The sequence below is a fragment of the Athalia rosae genome, chromosome 6 (genome assembly GCF_917208135.1).
Source record: "Athalia rosae chromosome 6, iyAthRosa1.1, whole genome shotgun sequence".
Lineage (NCBI taxonomy): Eukaryota > Metazoa > Arthropoda > Insecta > Hymenoptera > Athaliidae > Athalia > Athalia rosae.
This window is the reverse complement of record NC_064031.1, coordinates 2,091,768-2,112,353: the sequence shown is the minus strand read 5'-3', so window position 1 is coordinate 2,112,353 and position 20,586 is coordinate 2,091,768. Positions and strand designations below refer to the sequence as shown.

The window sequence follows — 20,586 nt, the reverse complement described above, 5'->3', positions numbered from 1 at the left end:
CTCACAGAGCACGCGTATATCGAACAGTTCTCTCGTTTCCTTCGTCATGGTTTTTTTTTCACTTATTTTTCTCCCCCCCCCTCACAAATCTTTGAGATTTTTTATGAATTACTTTTTTTTCTGTTCCCCCCGTTTCACGATGATCGCATTAAAATCGAGTGGCGCACCTCGGTAAATTTATTCGTTCGATTTTCAACGCTTCTGATATTCGAAAGTTTCGATGATTAATCGCGACTTCTGGAAACTCCGGCTTTACGCTAATCCGAGTGCGTGTGATTTATGTAATTGATATATCATATAATATCGGCGATAGTTTAGCGTTTCGTTTATAATATATATATAATAGAACGATGTATAACCCATTATAGTCCAAAGGCGTCGTGTTCCGCTCGAACGTAAAAAATTTCGTTACTTTCTTTCGAAACTAGAAAAGAGACCAAAAAAAAAAAACAAGCAAATAAATCAGATACCCCATCAACGCCTTTGGGTATAATTACGACGGTTACAACAATTTTCCCTATACATCGCATCCGGCATTTCCTTTTTCCCTCTTTTTTCCCCATTTCTCTTTCCTATTCCTGAACCTGATGAATTTTCTGTTTCCTCAACGGTCTTCTCTGCTGTTGTACGGCCGATTGAATCTCGTCGTAGCTAACGTAATCGCCCCCCCTAGCCGCCGTAGGACTGCGTTGTTTTTTCGCGTAATAACCGGCCGCCTCGTCGCCGTATCCCGAGGTACGCTGGGCCGGTTTCGCCGAAGGTACCGGAGTCACGGAATAACCGGCGCTTATCAAAGCCGCGACGTCCTCCTGCGTCAAAGATTGCGGTCCGCTCAAATTCGGCAATCTAACCACCTGTGGACTGTTCTGCTGATCTTGCTCGATGATCTCCTCTATCGTGAGACTCTTTATCGGCGCTTTCTTGGCCAATCCCGACTGCGACACGTAAATCGAAGATTGGGCCTGATTTTTGTACTTGTACGCCTGTCTCGGTTGGTTTACGGGGGGCTGCGCGTACGCCTGTTCCTCGGTCGAAGCACCAGCGTTCTTCGGGGCCGATCTCGGTACGTAGGAGGACGCCGAAGTGGCGTACTTCTGCACCTCCTCGCTGTTGAAGTAACTGTTCGGCGGCGGTAGCGGAACGGAAGTCGGCAGCAGGTACTGAACGACCGGCGTGTGTTCCGGGTCGTTCTTCCTCGCTTCGCTCTGGGCCCTGGCCGCGGCCTGAGCTTCGCTGTGAGCTTTAGCCCTGGCTTGCTGCTGGTGTCTGTATATTGCCTCGGCCTGAGCGTTGGCCAGGGCCTGGGCGTGGACCTGGGCCCTCAGCTGGTTCCTCTCGAGGGCCAGAGCGTTCTTGTGGGCCTCCTCCTGAGCTTTCACGTGGGCCTGCTGCTGCGCCTGCAAGTTCAGTATGGCGTCGGCGTGAGCTTTGTACTCGGCCGCCTCCTGCGCCCTCCTCGCCGCCGCGGCCTCCGCGTGGGCCTGCGCCTTCAGCTGAGCTTTCAGCTGGGCCTCGCGATCCACGGGTCTCGGATGGGCCTGTTCCTCAGCCTGAGCTATCAGATGGGCCTGACCCGCCTCGCTCACCTGCGAACCGTGACGAATCTGCTCGAGAGCGGTGGTCTGTTGTCTCTGCTGTTCCTCCCTGACCCTGCTCTCCTCCAGCGCGGTAGCCTGTCTGTGCTGTTCGTTGTTCACGCGTATCTGTTCCAAGGCGTCCTGCTGGTGCTTGTTGTGCGACGCCTGGCTTATCCTCTGGAAGGCCAGAGCTTGCGCCTGGGCCTCAGCCTGAGCTTGAGCGATCGCCTGAGCCTCGGCCTGTTTCAGGGAAACTATGTGGCCGTGGTCCTGAGGCTCCGGGTATCTGGCCGACGGTCTGAACGGCTTCGCGGCGTTGCTCTGGTACCTCGGCGTCTGACTCTGATACTGAACGGCGACCTCGTCGCCCTGATAAGCAGCCGGCTGAGCGACCTGCTGATGACCGTACCTACCCCCCGTAGTTTCTACGTGGTATTGTTCCGGCAACTGCAGAGCTTCCTGCCCACCCTTGGGAACGTAGGCGGCCGATTGGGCCTGATAAGCGAGCGACTGTTGTTGATCCAGGTACCTCGGTCTTCCCTGCTGAGCGGCCACGAGCTTGAACTCCTGCGCCTGATTAGCCGAAACCAGTTGCAAAAGCTCCTGTTCGAAAGTACCCAATTTTGGGTCCACGTAAGCTCCGGCCGCCTGGTGACCGGGAGGCAATCTCGCGGCTTGCAGAGCTTCCGCGCGGGACTGGGCGTCGATTTGGGCCTGAATTTGGGCGGCGGCCTCGGCCTGGGCGAGAGCTTGCGGATGGAGTTGAGCCCTGGGCCTCGGCGGGGCTACGGCCGGTACCCTGGAATTTTGATAGGCCTGTTGGAGCTGCTGTTGTTGCCTGGCGTAAGCCGGCAATGGACGACGTTGAGCCGTTGCTTGGGACTGCTGAGGCTGCGGCTGTTGATGGGTCGTCTGCGTGTACTGCTGAAGTAGTCCGAGGTACTCGGGCGTCAGCTGAAATGGACATTTCGAGGCAAAGATATAGTCGTTCGTACGCAAGCGTTTCAACGCGTCTACCGGATGGAAAGGTTCTCCCCGTTCGAATTGAAAATAGGCGAAGCATTGTAAGGATCGTTTGCGTGGGAGTATTTCTCACTTGCCGCCGTGCGAACAATTCACACGGCTTGTTAACGTAATAATATCCACGACGCACGAAGGTGTAACAAAATAACGAGCGGGGCGATATAATGAGTGTCGATAGTCGGATTAATGATTAACTGTATCACCCAACGTGTACGAAGTGAATGTCTTTCGAATGACGCCAGTTACAGCCGATCGACCGGCTCTCATAATTGAGCGTAAAAATGAAAGAAGTATTTTAAAAAAAGTATGAAAGAAAAAAAAACAAAAAGACACGCGGAGTCCCGAGCGATAGGCGGCCAACGGTCACGGTCCGCCGAGTCTCGGGCGGAGAATGTGAAAGATTATCCGGCAAGGAAGTCCGAGGCATTGAAACGGTCCAACCGGAAGTAGAGTGGAGATCCGGAAAGGGGGGCGTTTGAGAGAGGAAAAAATCGCCGCGACGGTAAAAACGGTCCGGGTGTAAAGATTGCGAAATTTCGTCACCCACCTCTTGAGACTCGTCACCGTGTCGGATGACGAATTGACTCGGCGATGCACCGTAGACGGCGGATGCGGAAATCGGCGAACGTTTGGCGGGTCCTTTCACATCGATCTCGAGGAGCACGAGATCGTCGGCCTTGGCTGACGTCGTCTTCTCGACCGCCGCGATTTTCGCGGGATCGTTTTCCTTTCCAGCCGCAGCGACGGCCAGCAGTCCTGAAATCACATCGTACGCGGCTAATTTATAAAAGCGGCGAGGGAAAGAAACGGAAACGAGAACCGTAGGCGTTACGCAACGGGAGTGGCGTGCAATCGAAGACTGGAGGGTTCGCGACTGATCGGAATTCGTCAGCTCCTACCAGACGATCGATGCGAAGATCGGTGAACCGGATAGCGCCGTCGACCTTGCCTGAGGTGACTGACTGGCTACCTCCGTATCGTTTTTCTCACTCGTCGTTTCATACAATCGACGTCGAAAATAATTCGTCCGATTCGTTCGCTCGACGAATCGCGAACGTAAAGTCGCAACGATTCGAATTGCGTACGGTGGGCGATATCGATACCACCGTGAGAACCGCTGTGTGATTTCAGTTGATTTATTTATTTTTTTCTTTTTCAAAACTCAAACCAACAGACGCGAACGTAACGTTGCACAGGGGGAATATGTCGTGACTGTGGAAAGGTTACTCCGTCTGCAACAGCCGGCTGCACCGATCTGAAAGCTTTTCTGCCGCCGTCGTCCGCACGTATGTCTCAGCACGCTAAGGATTATACGTTATCTCTCTCGTTGTACCGTAACATTTCATTGTTACCGTTGCAGAAAATACCTCGTGTCTAGATCGTTACTCAATACAAGCGCAGTTGACGGGCTCGCGGTTCTCCGTCACGTGTTCTACGCGCGGTTTCTTCATCATCGACGGGACAACGAGTCGCACGGTTCTTCGGATCCGAAAATTAAATCGATCGGCTGATCTGAAAAATTTTTCTCTCAATCACCCTACGCGATTCGTTTTGTATCCGTCACATCCGTTCGCTCGGGAGTTATTGGAGCGGTATAAAGTGCGTTGCACGCGGTGCGGTTCGAAAGGCCTTAAAAAGTATGCAAATTTTTCTACCGCCTGCATAATACTGGAGCACAAACGTTCGATAAATCTCGTATGCAAAACGACAAAGGCGACCGTTGTGTACGTATCGCGTACACGGGATACGAGAGCTCATACACGTTCGTTCGATCGCCGCGAGTACTTTCTCTGGGAAAATAAAACATTGGTGAATCATCGTTCACGCCCCGGACGACTCACGATTGCCGAGTGAATGATACGATACGATTCTCTGGACCGCGGATTTTTTAGCCTCCGTATTTAATCGATCACAGGCGGCTAAAGAGGCTGGCGAGTATCCGCTTCGCGTTGTATCGTTCGTTCGTTATTCACATGCTAAATTGACGTTTTTATTTTTTTTTTTTTGCCATTTCGTCCGGTGTCTCATCGACGAGTGGAACGAAAGCGATCCCGTTACGTTCTTCCACTTCCGTAATGTCGGCGGAAATTTATCGTTTCGAAAAAAATCGAAAAGAAAAGAAAAAAAAAGAAAAGAAAATAGAAAAAAAAAAAAAAAGAAAAGGTTTTCTCGTTCGATTCGACCCGTTCGGGTAGGGAAAAATCGTCGGGACAATGGAACGCGCGGTTACACGTGTGCACAAGATACGTTACGTACGTATACGTATAAGAGCAATTATAATAATTACAGAGCGTTCCGAAGCTAATTACGGGTATTTTATACTTTCATCGTTTGTATATAAATATAGTTTATAGCTAAACGTTATACGTTATTTCTGGCGGAAAGAAAGTCAAAGTGAAAAATGAGCAAAGGTCGAATGTCTCGTACAATTTTTTCATTCCTGTTGTACGCCCCTCGAACCGTTCTCTACCGTTCTTTATTCAAGTTCGTTTGAAACACGTATAACGGAGGGACTATTATCAATGATTACCTGTCAGGTACGTAATTGACCTGTTCATAGAAACAACGTGCGGTAGTAACAGACTTCTACACATAAACATATGTATGTATGTATATCACGGTTCGCAAAGGTCATAGTAATTGGAGAATAATCCAGTTGGGTAATGCTCCTTTTGTACGGCTCTGCTGCGCTCCTGCAGCTGCAGAAATCGGCCAATCGCCCCAACGGAGATCGGGTCACGGTACAAACTCCGGTGTACGATAATGCGAGATAATAGATACGCTTCCCTATTCCACTATCCCTACGTCCTCCCAGTTTTATCCTCTCGAAAATCACCTCGTACGCTATTTCAACTCGTAACTATTCACGATAAGGAAAGGAAAGAAAAGTAGAAAAAAAAACTTGAGTTCTAATTTTCGCCCTGTTCTACTCAAGGCGACTGATTAAAAATTTCTGACCAATCGGATCGATCCTCGTCCTAAGAGAAATTCAATAATCCATTAATCATACGGTTAAGACCGTTGGGAAAAATTTTGCGAATTTTTTCTCACTCGTTAAAATATAGCTGGGAATGAATTTTTTTTCCCCAAAAAAAAACTGAGGAATCGAGTTTGACGGATGTGTTTGATATTTTGCGATCGAAACGGTACATGCGAACGCAGCAACGGCCCGCAGCCTAGCGTATTACGGTCGGCTAGGTTTCACTTTCTGTCCAGGATATACGTATACAAGAGTCTTATAATTCCCCGTAGCTGCGCCGCTGCACCTTTGCAAAACTTACATTATACACATCCGATATAAACGAACGGTCGTTACCGCGTCCGTGTCCGTATCCGTGTCGCGCTTATATTCGCGTACGTACATACATATATCTTTCGATATACCCATACGACGACGGCGTCGCGACGCGATCCAGTTGTACGCTGGTATGGGTGGTGTACCTACGGGCGTTTCTAGTTCACCGAGTTCGTTGCGAGACGCGGTATAAAACTAGAAAGGCTCCGCCGCGCCGAGTATCCCGGTTAACTCGCAAACGTACGCGGTACATGTGAGAGAATGATTATTTTTCGCTTGTACGCCCACACGACTGATTCGCCCGACCGCGCGTTTCCATATATCCGAATTATTGTCCATCTCCAGCGATTTTCCACCTATCCAGAATTCGTATTACGGATTTCTGAGTCTCGTTTTCGTCGCTTCCGGGTGGACTCTGAATTACTACGCAACTTCCGCTTTTCATGTAACGCAAATTGCTGCGCTGCACCCGCGGGGTATAAAATTCGTTCTTTTCGACCGCGGAGGTTCCTCGCGATCCAGGGTAATTTTCCTTCGATTTGTCCGACGCTTTTTCGTAATATTGCGGAAAAATTGATCGGATCCGATCGGTTCCGCGTTCTTTATTTTATTTTCCAACTGTCGCTGAAATTAATCGATCGATTGATTATAAATTTAAAATAGTGTCGAGGAATGTAGGGCTAACCGCGTTTGCAAACCGCACGCGCTTTCGGATCGACGATGTCCACATAACTCATATTTTCTAATACCCGATACTCGCCGCATAAGTGTAAAATAGATCCACGTATATAAATATATGTATATATTGAGTTGCACAGCTGCAGCAATTGCAGATATCACGTTACCAAAGTATGTAAATATATATTTAATAAGAATGCGAATACGTGTGTATATATGAATAAACTTTCGAACTAATGATCGGCGACAAATATTTTTTTTTTTTCCTCTAATCTGAATCGCGTTTATTAACCGGTAACGATCTTCCTTCGATAATTAGGATAATAATTGCTGTTATTGTTTCACCGTCATTAGAGGAGAAAATATGTTATTATATTGTACCGTGTTGTTCAGAAAATGTGAAAAAAGAAAAAAAAAAAAAAAAATCATATCAAATCGATTATTAAACGATCTCCAGATCCATGGATTTCTATTAGTCTCCGCGTGGTTCGAGATAAATCTACGACGATTCTTTTTCCCTTTTATTTTACCGTAGAGTAGCCGAGTTGGCTATCGCGCCTAGGGATCATGTAATTCTGAAAATTGTCAATTTCTCTAACTCGTTACGTTACGTGTTGTCCGCAGGTGTATTCCGTCCGTCCGTCTAGGCTTGTAAAATAATTGAGATAAAATCGCTCAAAAGCTAACTTTCCATCCTCTCGCGCGTTTCATATACATTCGCGGATCTTTGAATAAGCTTTGAACAAGTAGCGTTTGAAATTTATTTGTTTTCTCTATTCGATTGCGGCAATAATTCAAATCTGCGAAATCAAATCGTCGCACGGAAAATGGTATTTAAAAAAAAAACTGCGATAATTTTTATTACGACATTACGATTAATTCGTTACACATAACGTACACCGAAAATCGTCTACGTACATGACTTAGTGTCTGTGTGTTTGTATGTATATATTTTTATTTTCTACACGGTTCGGAAAGATGCAGAGAGAGTTGTGACTATATATATATATACATAATGTAATTGCATCCTCCTTGCGACACGTCCGCACGACTCCATTCAGACTAATGATACCGTACGTTGTAAAGTACACGACGAATACCACCGTCTACACGTTATTATGACGTATCTAATCACCGGTTTTCAGACAAATGAACTAAACTAATTTTACATCACGCATAATAACAATAATAATAACGAAACCGTAACTACTTTTACAAAAGACACAAAGCTGCGAAATATGAAAATTATTTTCACTTTCGTTCAAGTTCCTTTTTTATTCCCATTTTATTTTTTACATCAATCTCGTGGTTTTTATTATTAATTACCTTCTTGATGAAATCAAAAATCTAAACCCTCTTATCTCACCCCGGAAGAAGGAAAGAAATTTTTCTTTTCAATACCGATCGATATCCTGTGCTCTTAAAATTTTTTACATGAGAGTGAAACTTTTTCTATGGTGCGAATTAATTATAATCGCGGGTCAGTGTTAGTTTTGTATACATGTACGTGCGGTGATTTATTATCTCATGTATATGCGCGCGCTTGATTTCGCTGTATCTGCAGTTAGCAGATCTCTCGTATAATAAAAGCGTCTGCAGCAGTTGTTCTACCTGCGATACTGTACAAGTTGCAGTGTGCATTATGTATTTGCACTTCTGCAATAAGATTTCTAATGTGTTTTAGTAAATATGTACACCAGTACACAGTAGGCATCTACCGTAGCTACTTTATACCCTGGCGAACAAAACTTTACCGCAGTTTCGTATCAGAATTATTCTAATCCAATAATCTTTATGGTAATGTCTTCCGCGTTTTATATACATATGTACGTCCGTCCATGTACCCGGGATACGTACGTACGCCGAGTGCAGCTTTCTTTTGCAAATTATGTAACACGAATTGTCCGCGTATCGCGAAAAAATTTGAATCGGAAGGAAAAAATTGAAAGAAATCATTCGTACGGTTCACTGTCGATTTGTTTGAGTCGAAAAATCCGAAGATGGGGGGTTGAAATATGAAAATTTGAATCCGGATCACGATCCAAATATTCGATCGATTGCAATCGATTAAGTTAGAGACAAAGAAAAAATTCAATTGAATTAAATTAATTCACTTTCGAAAAAATTCACCAAAAAAAAAAAATAAATAATTATAGTTCCCCAATCATGAATATCACGTTTCACTGCATGAATTCCGTTTGATAAAAGAAAAAGAAGAAGCGAAAAAGCAAAAGATTATAAAATTCCGATTGCGGAAGGTCGAAGAAAATTAAATCGAGGGATGAGAGAAGAAGAAGGACGAAAAAACCGAACGAAAGGAGAAGGAGAGGAGAAAAAAAATTAGTTCAGTGTAAAATAAGAACTCACCTGTTAATACGAGTAGCCACATTTTGTGAGAGAGTAATAGTTAGGAACTCGCCGAGTGAATGTTGTCCTCAGACGAGTTCCTCGTCACTTTATAGACCTCAGGGAAAGGCCGCGCCCGTTTTCTGCCCGCTGCAAACTCCAGGTGGGGTGTTGTTCTGTTCCCCCTTTGATTTTGATTTTCTTCCTTTATTATTTTATTTTATTTTGTCCCTCGAATTCTTATTTTCATTCATTTTTATTGACTTATTTTATTAGCCGTTCATTTCGTTCATTCATACATTTTTTTTTTTTTTGGTTTTTCGTTTCATTATATCAAAGTATCATAGTTTCAAAAACTGCCCTGATATAACAATAGGTTTATTGTTTTAAACCAACTCGACTCCTTCGTTATAGTCGGAAACCGCAGATGCCGTACTTATATCTTTTGAGTACAATAAGTTTCGATTGATGAACAAAAAAAAAGTAACAAAAAGATCAAATTAATAAGGATAAAGTAATAGAGAAATCTGTGTAGTATTTGATAGCCTATTTTTTACATCCATTCGATGTGATATTTTAGAAGAATCGTGTACAAGAATATGAAAAATACGTGGAATGAAATCGGAACTGCATTTATTCAGGTTATAATTCTCGGTGACTTTAATGCCGGCACAAGCAGCTCTGTGACCCTGGTGTAGTTTTATTCGTGCAAAAAAAAAAAATAGTTACACGCGTTTTTAAGGACGTGAAAAGAAGCAATTCTTCTGCACCCGTTGTAATAAAAATCCGACAATTGATTCGTGCATTTTAGAAACCGAAATAAAAGACAAACATAAAATAAAATGGCACCCAAAAATAGAAAAAACCAAACCAGCTGTACGCGACGCTGTGTAAATATTAATAGAAGAGGAAAAATAATTTACTTTCACATTATTATTCTGCAGAATTAACCCGGATGAAAAATAAGAATTTTGAAAGTCTTCTACGTACATATAAAGTACATAGGTATATATAATACAAATATATTTGAATGGAATGAATTAATGGTAAATAATTTAATAGGCAGGTGTATCATTCATCTTACGTATTTTTGGTAACAGAGGAAAAAGGTTTTGTTTCTAAAAATAGGATAATCAAACCAAAAAAAAAAAATTACTTTGCAGAACAAGAATGCAGATATGTATGCTGCAGTTATGAGTAAAAGTAATTGCATGAAATTGATATTATTATATATGTACCATAGGTTTTATACTTATGAAAGAGAACGTCCCTGAAAATTTGTCGGTGAACTAGCACTTCGAGGATAAAATTTTAATACAGCTGTACGTTTGATCTTCGTAACTCATATACTAATATTATGCACATCGTACAGTATACTTGTTTTATACTTCAACTTATATCAATCGTCATTAATCTATTAATTTATTCGCGATTCATTATGCCGAGTGTATAACAGTGCGTGATAAATTTATTTTGGAAACCGAAGCCGAAAACCAATTAAATTTTTTTTTTTTTTTTTTACTAATTTAGTTTTAAACGAATCATCAAATATATATCTATAGACTCCTGAATTTTTATTCTCGATTACACAATTATTCGGAACGCGTAATTCATTTTATTATTTTTTTTTTTTTTTCTGACTTCATGTCTTTCTCCTTCAAATGAGTCAGACAAAATCCTGAGTTCCAACCGTGGATCTCATCAATGGTGACCGTTTCGTCAGGATTATAAGTACGTATTTGAAAATTCCGATTTTCGTTCCTCCGATTGCTCATAACTATATATTTACGTAATCGTCGGATCAAAACCGGAAAAAATGAATCGATACAGTCGAACCGACGTACAAATGGAACTGCATCCCTCACGTCTGTCTGATACATAAATGGCTTGTATACCTACTCTTCTTTATATCTTGTCTCGAGAGTATCTCTGCAGTAATTCACAGTCGACTCATAGTTTTCAGTTCGATTCGGTTTAGTTTAAACGTTGTGAGTAAGAAGTACGTATAGTTATACAGTAGGTATAAAGCTGTGCCAACTTACCTACCTACCTACCTACCTACCTACCTATACCTCCTACCTTACGGGCGTGGGAAAGTGAATCGGTATCTACCCATAAAGAAAACGTAGCGATGTACACACCCTAATAAAGAACGTACGTGCACACAAGTGTGTGTAAAATGCACGTTTACCAATATTGCTAAAATTCAGCCCAGATATATTTCTTTTTTCAATTTTTATTTCTTTTTTTTTCTCTCTCTCTCTCTCCCTTCCGTCGTTCTCCAAAGTGTCCGTTGAAAAAAGAACTTCGAAGAAAAGCTCGCGGTGTCGAGCATCGTACCGCCCAGATTCACTTTCTTCGAGAACACCACGTATTGTGAATAGTTTACATGTGTCATTGTGAAGGTATTTTAATTCGCGTTCTTACATCATGTAATATATATGTATATACACATATTTATACGGCTGTTTATAATCAGCTGTGCAGTGCAGAAATTAACTGCATTTCCTACCGTGACGCGTCCAGGTGTTTGAATTTTTTTTTTTCTCTACTTTTATTCGTGTACATAGGTGTATCCAGGTGTACGTGGATTGTTATACATAGGACACCGATCACGAGTGTGGTTTTTTTTTTTTTTCTTTTATTCAATTTTCTACACTCATACGTAGCCGCAGAAGTAAATTAGAGAAGAAATGACGAAAAAAGAAAAATTGAAGGAGAAAATAAAGGACAGAAAGAAAAATGATTACATGCCACTTTTTATATAAGTTATACTCAAATGCAGTTGAATGTGGTATATATATATATATATATTAAATATATAATAAAACATTATTCCGCAGTCACCATAAATCCCGTGTATTTAAATATCATATTCCTTAAGTACGTGATACACGTAACGTTATTATAGTTCTACGTCCCACAGTTTCAGATTCAAATATGGATCGCGAGATAATTAAGTATAGAGGGAAGGAAAAAAATTGTAACAAAAGAGAGGAACTAACTTTTTTTCCAATTAATTTATTCACGTGGAATTTTATAGATCGGAAAACAAAGGGAAAAAAAAAAATCCAGTCGCGATCTACGCGTGTTACGCATGGATCACGGAATTTTCTATCTTCCTTTCTTCGGAAGCTTTTCCTCTTTCATCGATGAAAACGGTCGCGGGTGCACCGGCTCGAAACGACTCGTCGAAACTTTGAATCAAACAAAAAAAAAAAAAGACCCGTTCCGATAGTTTGAAATCTGAATAAGCGATGAAACTTTCTTACATTCCATTGTCCCGTCTATTACATCGTATATATTCCTCCCATTGTAGGACGGATACGGATATCTGATATTGTGTCTAGTTTTAATCCGTTCTAACTTGGCAAAAGAAAGAATCGATTCGATAGATTTTTTATTTATCTTGTTTTTCGTTTTTCCTAACCACTTTTTTTTTTCGCGGTCTCGCAATCGTCGGGCAAATGAAAATGTCGAGAGTACGGAGGGTCCATTTTTTTTTTTCTATCTTCTTACTTGAACTATCTGTCTGATTTTTTTTTTTTCTCTCTTTTTCGTTTCGCTGTAGCATGAGCTTCTCTGAATCGTATCAGCATCAAACAGCAGCAGCAGCTTGTAATTACGTGTCGCAAACTGGCCTGGGATAACTAACTAATGTAACTAATTGCAAGTATATATATATAAGTAACTTAAGTAACTCGAGTAGCTATAAATAAGCAAGTAAGTAACTAACAATAAGTAAGTGAACGAACGAATCGTACGCGAGCCATAAGTCATCGTAATCGAATTGCAAATGGCTTAAGAATTTTTTTTTTTTTCTTCTCATTTTTCTATTTCATTCACGTCAATTTCCCTTTCGTATCGTATCATTTATTAATCAATCGATCGATTCAAACTCATACGTGGATTATTGTTTATCGAGCAATTTTATTATATTTTTTTCTTCATTTTCTTCAAAAAATTTTTCTATCCTCGCGACGATACGTCTCGGAAGAACGTTTTAGCCACAGACTATATAGCCTAGTTTCTTGAGAACCGTGAATAGCGTATAACGGGGAAAAAAAGGGAGGAAGAGGTCGGGGAAAAAAAGCGAAGGAAAAAGAAAAAAAAAAAAAGGGAAAAACTTATGTGCTGACGCGGATGGTGTGAGAAACGGTTCGACATCCTCGGCGTTGTCTCGCGCGCCATGGGATGGGATCGCGTAAAATCATCGTATGCAAGTACAACGCACGTATAAACCGCAGGTACATCCATCCCAGGTGTATTACATATCTACCCATTCATATACTCGTAAAATTATTATGCAAAATCCGGTACACATCGCAACTCTGCCTGTGTCTAGCTACCTCCATATTCTGTACACATATTTATTTATGTATATATTATGTACCCACGACACATAAGGAGGGTTTGAAAAAAAAGCGACCGGTATACGTTAGAGGTGCATCTATCCTAGAGACTGCGAGATTGCGCAAAAAAAAAAAAAAAACTCGCACTGTTTCTACTTACCACCTATAAGCGATTCACTTTATTCTCTTCCTTTCTTTTCTTATTCTAATTTTTTTTTTTTAAGACGCAGCCAGACGATTTCAATTAGCTTCTCAAATCACGTAATATCACCGAAATGGTGAGTTATTACTTTAGATAGGAAAAAAAAAAAATAAACAAGAAAGAAAGAAATAATCTGATTTCAACTAGAATTGAAAAATCAGCAGGTTCGACTGTGGGACGAGTCCTTCTGGTTTTCAACCAATAAAATCTCAAGAAAAAAATTCTCTAATTAATTAATCATTATCACGTTATGTCATATCGTGGGTAGGCTGGGTATATAATGCAATGATATTTCCAACGGATTATATATCATACGATATTTTTTTCTAACGAAATTTTCATTACAACTTTACACATGCGAATTTATTGTATTCCGTAATTAGGTGTGTCCTTGACTTTTTGATTATAACGTGAGATACGTATATATGCGTTTTTTACACGTGCAGGTGAACGATAAATTTATTATCTTTTTATATCCCGAACGTGAGAATTAAATTTCATTTTTGAAACAATATCAATTGGGTCACGATTCACACATGATTTTTTTTCTGAGTTATTAATTTTTTTCTAACGATCATTCCGTTCGTTTTCTCATCTTTTTTTTTTATGTGGTACGAAACGACGTTGTGGTATTTGCACAACGAAAATTCTCCGCAATTATTTAACCGTATAAAATAGTTATTCACCTAAATCTTCACGGTGTAAAATTATGGCAATCGGAATAAAATTTTGTTCTTCGAAATTACCTAGATACATTATCCGCGATACGTATACTGTATATGCATTTTATGCGTGTACATTATACAACTCATCAATTTATATGGGAGTTTGCCAACAAATTTTCAGCCGTAATTGTTCTAAAAGGTAAATGTATAATTAACTTGTTGTAGGAGCAAAAAAAAAATTTTGTCGTAAAAAATAAAGTTTGAAACTAGAACTCGGACTACTTAATTCGCTCCGCAAATTTCACAATCTATTTCTTAACGGTAGAGAAAACCCAATCACAAACGCTAAACGATTTCCAAGAAGTAAATTCAGACGGATGGCGTGTTGCTGTTGATGCCGCTTCTGCAGTTACTGTAAATTCAAAGAAAGAAGAGATAGAATAAAACAAAGAGAAACTGGGGGGCGGTATGGAGGGAGGGTATAATTACTAATTAGAAGTAAATAATCCCTTCTGTTACCGTGTAATCGAATCACTTCTAATTATACAATAAACCCAATCGCAACCCTGCGTTCGTTTCAATTACATATCGGATTCTCCTCACTCCTTATCTGGAGAAGGAATATAATTGATTTACTAATTTATTCCAATACGATTGTATACTTGATCGGTTTTTTCGTCTCTTCGTTCCTCTCTTCACCAATGAAGAATTAAATGAGTCAGACTCGATGATTTTTTTTTTTCTCCTCCGAATCGAGTATCGTTTTATTTATCGAGATAAAAATAACATGTCGTTTAATTAATTTACACGATAAAAATTTTCATGCTGGATTATGTATATATGTATTTTCATTTGTACATAATACTTTTAATGTATACAATCACTTATACATATGTTCTTTTTGCGGCCTTATAGATATCAAAATTATAAAAATAATATAATATAATATAATATGCATTCTTTGAATAAAATAGGTAGGTTGCCATATAAATAGAGAATAATAAATAGAATAAATATGATACATAATTATTATTTTTAAGGGCTGTTCATCGTTTGACGCCGTGTGTGCGTTGGTTCGACAAATAATTTCTTAGATTAGAAAAATGAATTCACTTTTACGTTGCAATTATAGTGGATAATAATGTTGTGACATTTGACCGACTGCAGATATAAATGGGGACTGTATTTAGGTGGTAAAATATTGAGAGCAAGTTGGTCCGCATTATATCTGCACGTCATCGGTAATCGTAATGATAATTACAATCAAAATCGAACGAATATTAATTCAAAGTGCAAAGTAAAAATGATGAGGATCCAAAGAAGAGAGAATTGAAAAACGAAACCGAAAGCTTCCATATCGAAATAGAACAGACGAATTATTCCAATTACACTACGGCAGTAAAATCGAAAGGACTTGGTAAATTGATATTATTAGGATTATTATTATGATTAATATCATCACTATTATACCATGCGTACGTATAACCCCTCCACCTATTATTTTAATTTTTTATTTATTTATGAGTGCTGTTTTTTTTTTTTCTTCTTTATTTAGCGGCTCCTTTCGTTAGCGCGTAATCTTTTTCCATTGACAATGCCATTGATCGGATCGACTATTTATTTTATAAAATCAGACCGCATTTCATATTACATGCAAATAACGAATTTTGAGTAGGTATGAGCAAGATAAAAAATAAAAAAGAAGAATTTTAGAAAAATTAAACAACAATTTGTCGATGCTCGTAATTTTCTCGACCTCACATTGTTAGTAAACCGCGATTCTCAGTTTCTGATGAGTCTCCAGTTCCTCGGGCTTCCGTTTTGGCACAAACGGATTTTTCGTTGGATCCAAATTCAGACTGAAAACGAAATAATAGTCATCAGTTTTTTTTTTGCTTCCTCTTCATTTGACCGTTCTCCCATTAGAGTTTACCTGTACAAACTGATAGCGTCGGCGCAATTAACGTTGTACCACCAATCGCAGGCGAATTCATGTTGATTAAATAGAGTACCGTTCGTACATAAAAATGAGGCACCCTGGTGTCCCTCCCTTCCGTCGTGACAAACGTGGTACGCCTGTAGAAATAACGAAAAATTGATTACCCGTATTTTTGTCATCGAAAATATTTGCGTATTCAAACGCGTGTAACGAGCAATTCGAATACGCACGTTGTAAAATTGATTTGTATAAATTTTTTGTATTTTCCTTTCATCTCTTTTCATCCGCAATTCAAATACGCGCGTGAAAGGTGGCGTACGAACATTCCTGTGTTCGAATGTGCATGCACAGAAATCAACCTTTTATTTATTCATATTTCTTGTTGTTTTTTTTTTTTTTTTGCTTTATTACAATCGCCCCTGGAGGTGCAAGTAATTGTGCCACGCAATCGTGAACGTGTCGGATATGGAATTTTTATTAACAATCATTCATTTGTCGATCAAGGATATATTCCAGCAGGGTATTAGTTCTGATTCATGTGCACACATGTACGTATGTTATAACACAGAAATCGAGTTTTCTTGTTCGCTTTTCAACCAGGTGCTCATTATGTAATGCATAAAAAATCAGCGGAGACTTTATTTATTTATACATCTATTTCTGAATAATTCCACACCGTATGGTATACGTGTAACGTAGACACCGTGTATTGAAAAACGATATCATAGACTGAAATCTCTAGCGAAAAAAAAGGAGAAAAAAAAATTGCCAAGAAAAAGAAAGGTGAGGAGTCTGCAGTTCGCGGAGTGCCGCGCGAGTTACCTTGAGTTTGCGTCTATTTTTTTCTATTCTCTTTTTTCTCTCGTCGTTACGATAAAATCCGTTAGATCGAATCGCGTTATTTTAATACCTTTATCTGGGTTACGCAATTATTAATCAACAGACGAGAAAAATTATTGAAAATCAATTGCTGCGGAATGTCAATTGTTAGAGCAAGTTTTTGGAAAAATTATTCGTCGAATGTATTTCACCGAATGTGTTGAATTATTGATCATTAATTTCGAGTGAGAAAATATTATTTGAAATCCTAATATCGATTATTCGGTGGATTTTATTGGCGTGCATGTGTCAGATTTCGACTGAATTTGTACCCGCTAGATTATTGGGACACGACCGTGTAACTTGATTGCTCGTTTCGCTATACGTTCTAATCCTTATTAAAGTTGCAAAATATTCACTGGATATTTTGTTACACACAACCGCGGGCACCTATGTAGGTGTACGTGTGTTTCTGTACATGAATTGTTATTATTATCACTATACATCTGTATAACTACAGTAATGTAATATTAGCTATTATAATAATGTCACGATGAAATCAGGTCAGGATTTCAAGCGGCCCATTGATGAAAAATGAAAGCGAAACCTTTCTGTATTATTAATATTTTTGTAAAATGAAAGATTCCATGAATAAATAATCTAGAGTATGATATTCACGTTGTGAATAATTATATTGAATATCCGGTTGAATTTTACGAATCAAAAGAGAAAAAAGAAAAAAACCGACGACGATTTTGTAGAGCGCAAAGAAAATCGAATTTCTACGTTCGGTATGATTTTTCGTTATTTTTGTCATTTTCTATTACCTGGCAGCCGGTTTCCACGTTTGCGTACATTCCAGGAGCGTAAGGTACGTTGGAACATGAGAAACTGGTTTCGGGAACTTTGTGATAAATCGGGTAATCCACCCCAGGAACGCCAGGAATTTTACTAAAATCTTGTCCACTTTTTTTTCCTACTTCCTTAACGACCACTGGACGGTTTATGGATACCACCGGCTGATAATTCTGGTATCCGTTATTGTAGCCGAAATCCAAACCAACGTTCTGTAACGTAAAACGAGAATTACTCAAGCGTTTAATTTTTTTTCTCGTTTTCGCCGGGAAACAGAAAACCCCTTCTTCGATCACGAAAAGGGTGGAAAATGAAGTTTCCCGAATTTGGCCGGCGGCACAAAAATCCCGATGCCAGTCCATTTGATTTTCTTTCCCTCCGAATCTGTGGAATGTTAATTAGTCGAAAATTGCGTGAGTTAATACCAACCTCTTGGAAAGCGCAATCAGCGAGGGTGAATATCGTCCCGATAAAAATCAGCAGCAACGGCATCTTATCGTTAGCGGCACTTGCCTGACAATTATACCACCTCGCCATTCCGCGTAGGGTTTGATACTGAACTATAAAGTCGAAACAAAACTGGTCCAGCTTCCGTTCAATATACCGGCAACCTCACCATTGCCCCTTTGCAGAGCGTGTGAAATTATGTCACAGAGAAAGTATAGATCTCCCCTGTATCTATGAGCTGGGCATACGGATGTATTCATATATATCCTACATCTCTATGTGCACTGTGCTATCATGCGCACGTAAATATATACATATGTAAATGCTTATGTACGAGTGTGCACGTTTCGCGTATGTACACGTGTAGCAAACTGTTGCGCTTATATATGTGCTTCAAATTCTAGAACTCCGAACCAAATTGCCTGAGGCGATGTTCTAACTCTATTAGGTTTTATGCTTGTGTACGTCGAGACCCGTAATTATATTGTATAACTCATTCCATTTACGTACATATACATATCGTACGTGTACATATACGTTCGGTAGATTAGCTGTAAATTTATGTAACACGTGTACGTGTGCAGGGATGAAATTTTGCCCGGTAAAATTTCATTTTCCCCTCGGTATTAGCGCTTCCGAATATATTAATTACGGATACGATTAGTCACGATTAATCTGCGAAGAAAATCGTTACGTGCCACCGGAGAATTCCTTCGGGAGACTCTGGAATCCTATAACAACACGTACGAACATAATTTTAGAAGAAACTGAATTTTAAGTTATTTATACGACTGTTGGAAAAAATATTATAACATTGAAACGGAATGATGCTTGATCAAGTGCATGAACAATTTGATAACTGCATTCGTGGCATGCATTATTTTTTTTCCGCGAAATGTGCGGCGAATTTTCGGAGACTAGAGAAAACCGGAGAATGACCACGTTGGAAAATTCGTACCGAGACCAAAAAATATCGTTGATTTTTTGGAAAAATACCGCAACGAAGCTGGATCTTTTCGAGTAATCTTGAAACAGTTAATTGCAAACGTGCGATTCGGTATTCGGTCATACGTAGATCCTTATTTTCCGAGGCATCGGCAGTATGGCCGCAACAGCCGAAGCAACGTCGTCATCGGGAGCGACATCGACGTTAGCGCGTACATCCTTCAAGAAGAGATAGAAGAAGCTAGCGAGGAGTGAGAGACATATTTTTGGGTGAGGATTAGCAGTGGAATAGTACGCGGTTACTACAGCGCCATATTTTTGGTTGACAATGAGTCCAGGGGTCAGTTTTAATTGAGCAGTGACTCGGGAAGGAGTGTTCCGTTCGATCTACATATTTTTAAAAAGTGCTCGACAATCGGTAGTTAGTGAAAAACCTATATCAGTGGAAATTTTGTGAATTCCGTGATTCGGCGATTTTTCCACGAGCACTGGTGAGCATATAATGTTTTTACCGTGACCGTCGTATGTCCGGGCTCCCGATCGGTCAGCAATTCGTTTCAAAAAATTTTTTCTGGAGGTCATGCGATATTAACGTGGAATTTTGATAGATTTTAAGTAACGATTAGACTCGATGGTGGGAGAGAATGAGATTTTTGCGCAAAAACGGAAAACTTTGAATATTCACAATTGTATTCCCCGTATTTTAGATTGGGGGAGTATGAGGGTAATGATTTTGCGCTGCAGAAATATCTTTTATCGTTCGAATTCTGAACAACTATACCTAGTTCGTTACACATTATTATAGTCCTATGTTCGTAAACTTAACTAACAATATTCTGATTGATTTCGGATTGGTTTTGACCAAAGTTTGAATACCATAAACTTTTGTGTCTAACATCACGGAAAATACCTGTCATCGGGATTTTATTTTAAAATTATGCTTCATCGCCATTTCATGAACAAATTTATTGATATATTTGAAGTTCATTTTTACAATTTCACTTGGTTTCTGACATGATATTTTCGCATTTCAGATTCATACTCGTCAGACGTTGAAGGTGCCTAGCTCTTCGCAATACTGTTCAACTTTCAACTACCATTCCTACGTTGTGCTGAGAAATTCGTATAAGGTAAGAAATGATTGATGCCTATCTACTCTCGTCGTCGATGTAAAGCAATCGTCGCGTCTATGATTGCGAACTGATTCAGTAATCAAACGATTGATTAGTAACAATGATATTTTGAACGATTACTTGAACGATTAGTATTTCAAGAGCCTTTTTTACTATCCAATCAGTCGAATAAATAAATGGAGAACGGAATTATTTAATCGAATCGATGATTCGGTAGGATTTCAATGCTTCTAAATTGATGTGTTCATGCATTTATTTATTCAGTTATTCATACATTCATTTATTCATTGAATGATGGGATGTACCTAAT

The 20,586-nt window shown here is 39.8% G+C and overlaps 2 protein-coding genes and 1 long non-coding RNA gene across 9 annotated transcripts in view; 1 reads left to right on the top strand and 2 right to left on the bottom strand.

The window, feature by feature from the left end:
- Positions 1 to 20,586, top strand: part of LOC125501410 — a 47,705-nt gene that overhangs the window by 24,531 nt on the left and 2,588 nt on the right. For 4 of the 7 annotated variants that reach the window (XR_007278977.1, XR_007278976.1, XR_007278973.1 and 1 more), the window contains one exon: positions 20,178 to 20,273. This is a non-coding gene — a long non-coding RNA (uncharacterized LOC125501410). Of the gene's footprint in view, positions 1 to 10,588; positions 10,651 to 12,490; positions 12,579 to 19,332; positions 19,635 to 20,177; positions 20,274 to 20,586 lie in introns of those variants that run through there. The other 3 variants (XR_007278979.1, XR_007278978.1, XR_007278975.1) reach the window with 3 other exon arrangements.
- Positions 76 to 9,039, bottom strand: LOC105691728 (polyglutamine-repeat protein pqn-41). Its single transcript, XM_020855679.2, has 3 exons — positions 8,941 to 9,039; positions 3,148 to 3,356; positions 76 to 2,531 (listed from the first exon to the last, which is right to left on the bottom strand). Exons 1-3 carry the CDS (start codon positions 8,960 to 8,962, stop codon positions 573 to 575), a joined length of 2,190 nt encoding a protein of 729 aa, XP_020711338.2. The 5' UTR covers positions 8,963 to 9,039; the 3' UTR covers positions 76 to 572.
- On the bottom strand, positions 15,561 to 18,385 carry LOC105691740. Its single transcript, XM_012410430.3, has 4 exons — positions 18,181 to 18,385; positions 17,724 to 17,963; positions 16,072 to 16,214; positions 15,561 to 15,997 (listed from the first exon to the last, which is right to left on the bottom strand). Exons 1-4 carry the CDS (start codon positions 18,286 to 18,288, stop codon positions 15,904 to 15,906), a joined length of 585 nt encoding a protein of 194 aa, XP_012265853.3. The 5' UTR covers positions 18,289 to 18,385; the 3' UTR covers positions 15,561 to 15,903.

Excerpts from the sequence above, each read along its gene's own strand:
- LOC105691728 (XM_020855679.2), bottom strand. The coding sequence starts at position 8,962 with ATGTGGCTACTCGTATTAACAG. Across the intron at positions 3,357-8,940 it reads GTGGCTACTCGTATTAACAG|GACTGCTGGCCGTCGCTGCG; the intron begins GTGAGTTCTTAT and ends ATGTGATTTCAG. Across the intron at positions 2,532-3,147 it reads ACGGTGACGAGTCTCAAGAG|CTGACGCCCGAGTACCTCGG; the intron begins GTGGGTGACGAA and ends TGTCCATTTCAG.
- LOC105691740 (XM_012410430.3), bottom strand. The coding sequence starts at position 18,288 with ATGGCGAGGTGGTATAATTGTCAGGCAAGTGCCGCTAACGATAAGATG. Across the intron at positions 17,964-18,180 it reads CTGATTGCGCTTTCCAAGAG|AACGTTGGTTTGGATTTCGG; the intron begins GTTGGTATTAAC and ends TTTACGTTACAG. Across the intron at positions 15,998-16,071 it reads GACGCTATCAGTTTGTACAG|TCTGAATTTGGATCCAACGA; the intron begins GTAAACTCTAAT and ends TTTCGTTTTCAG.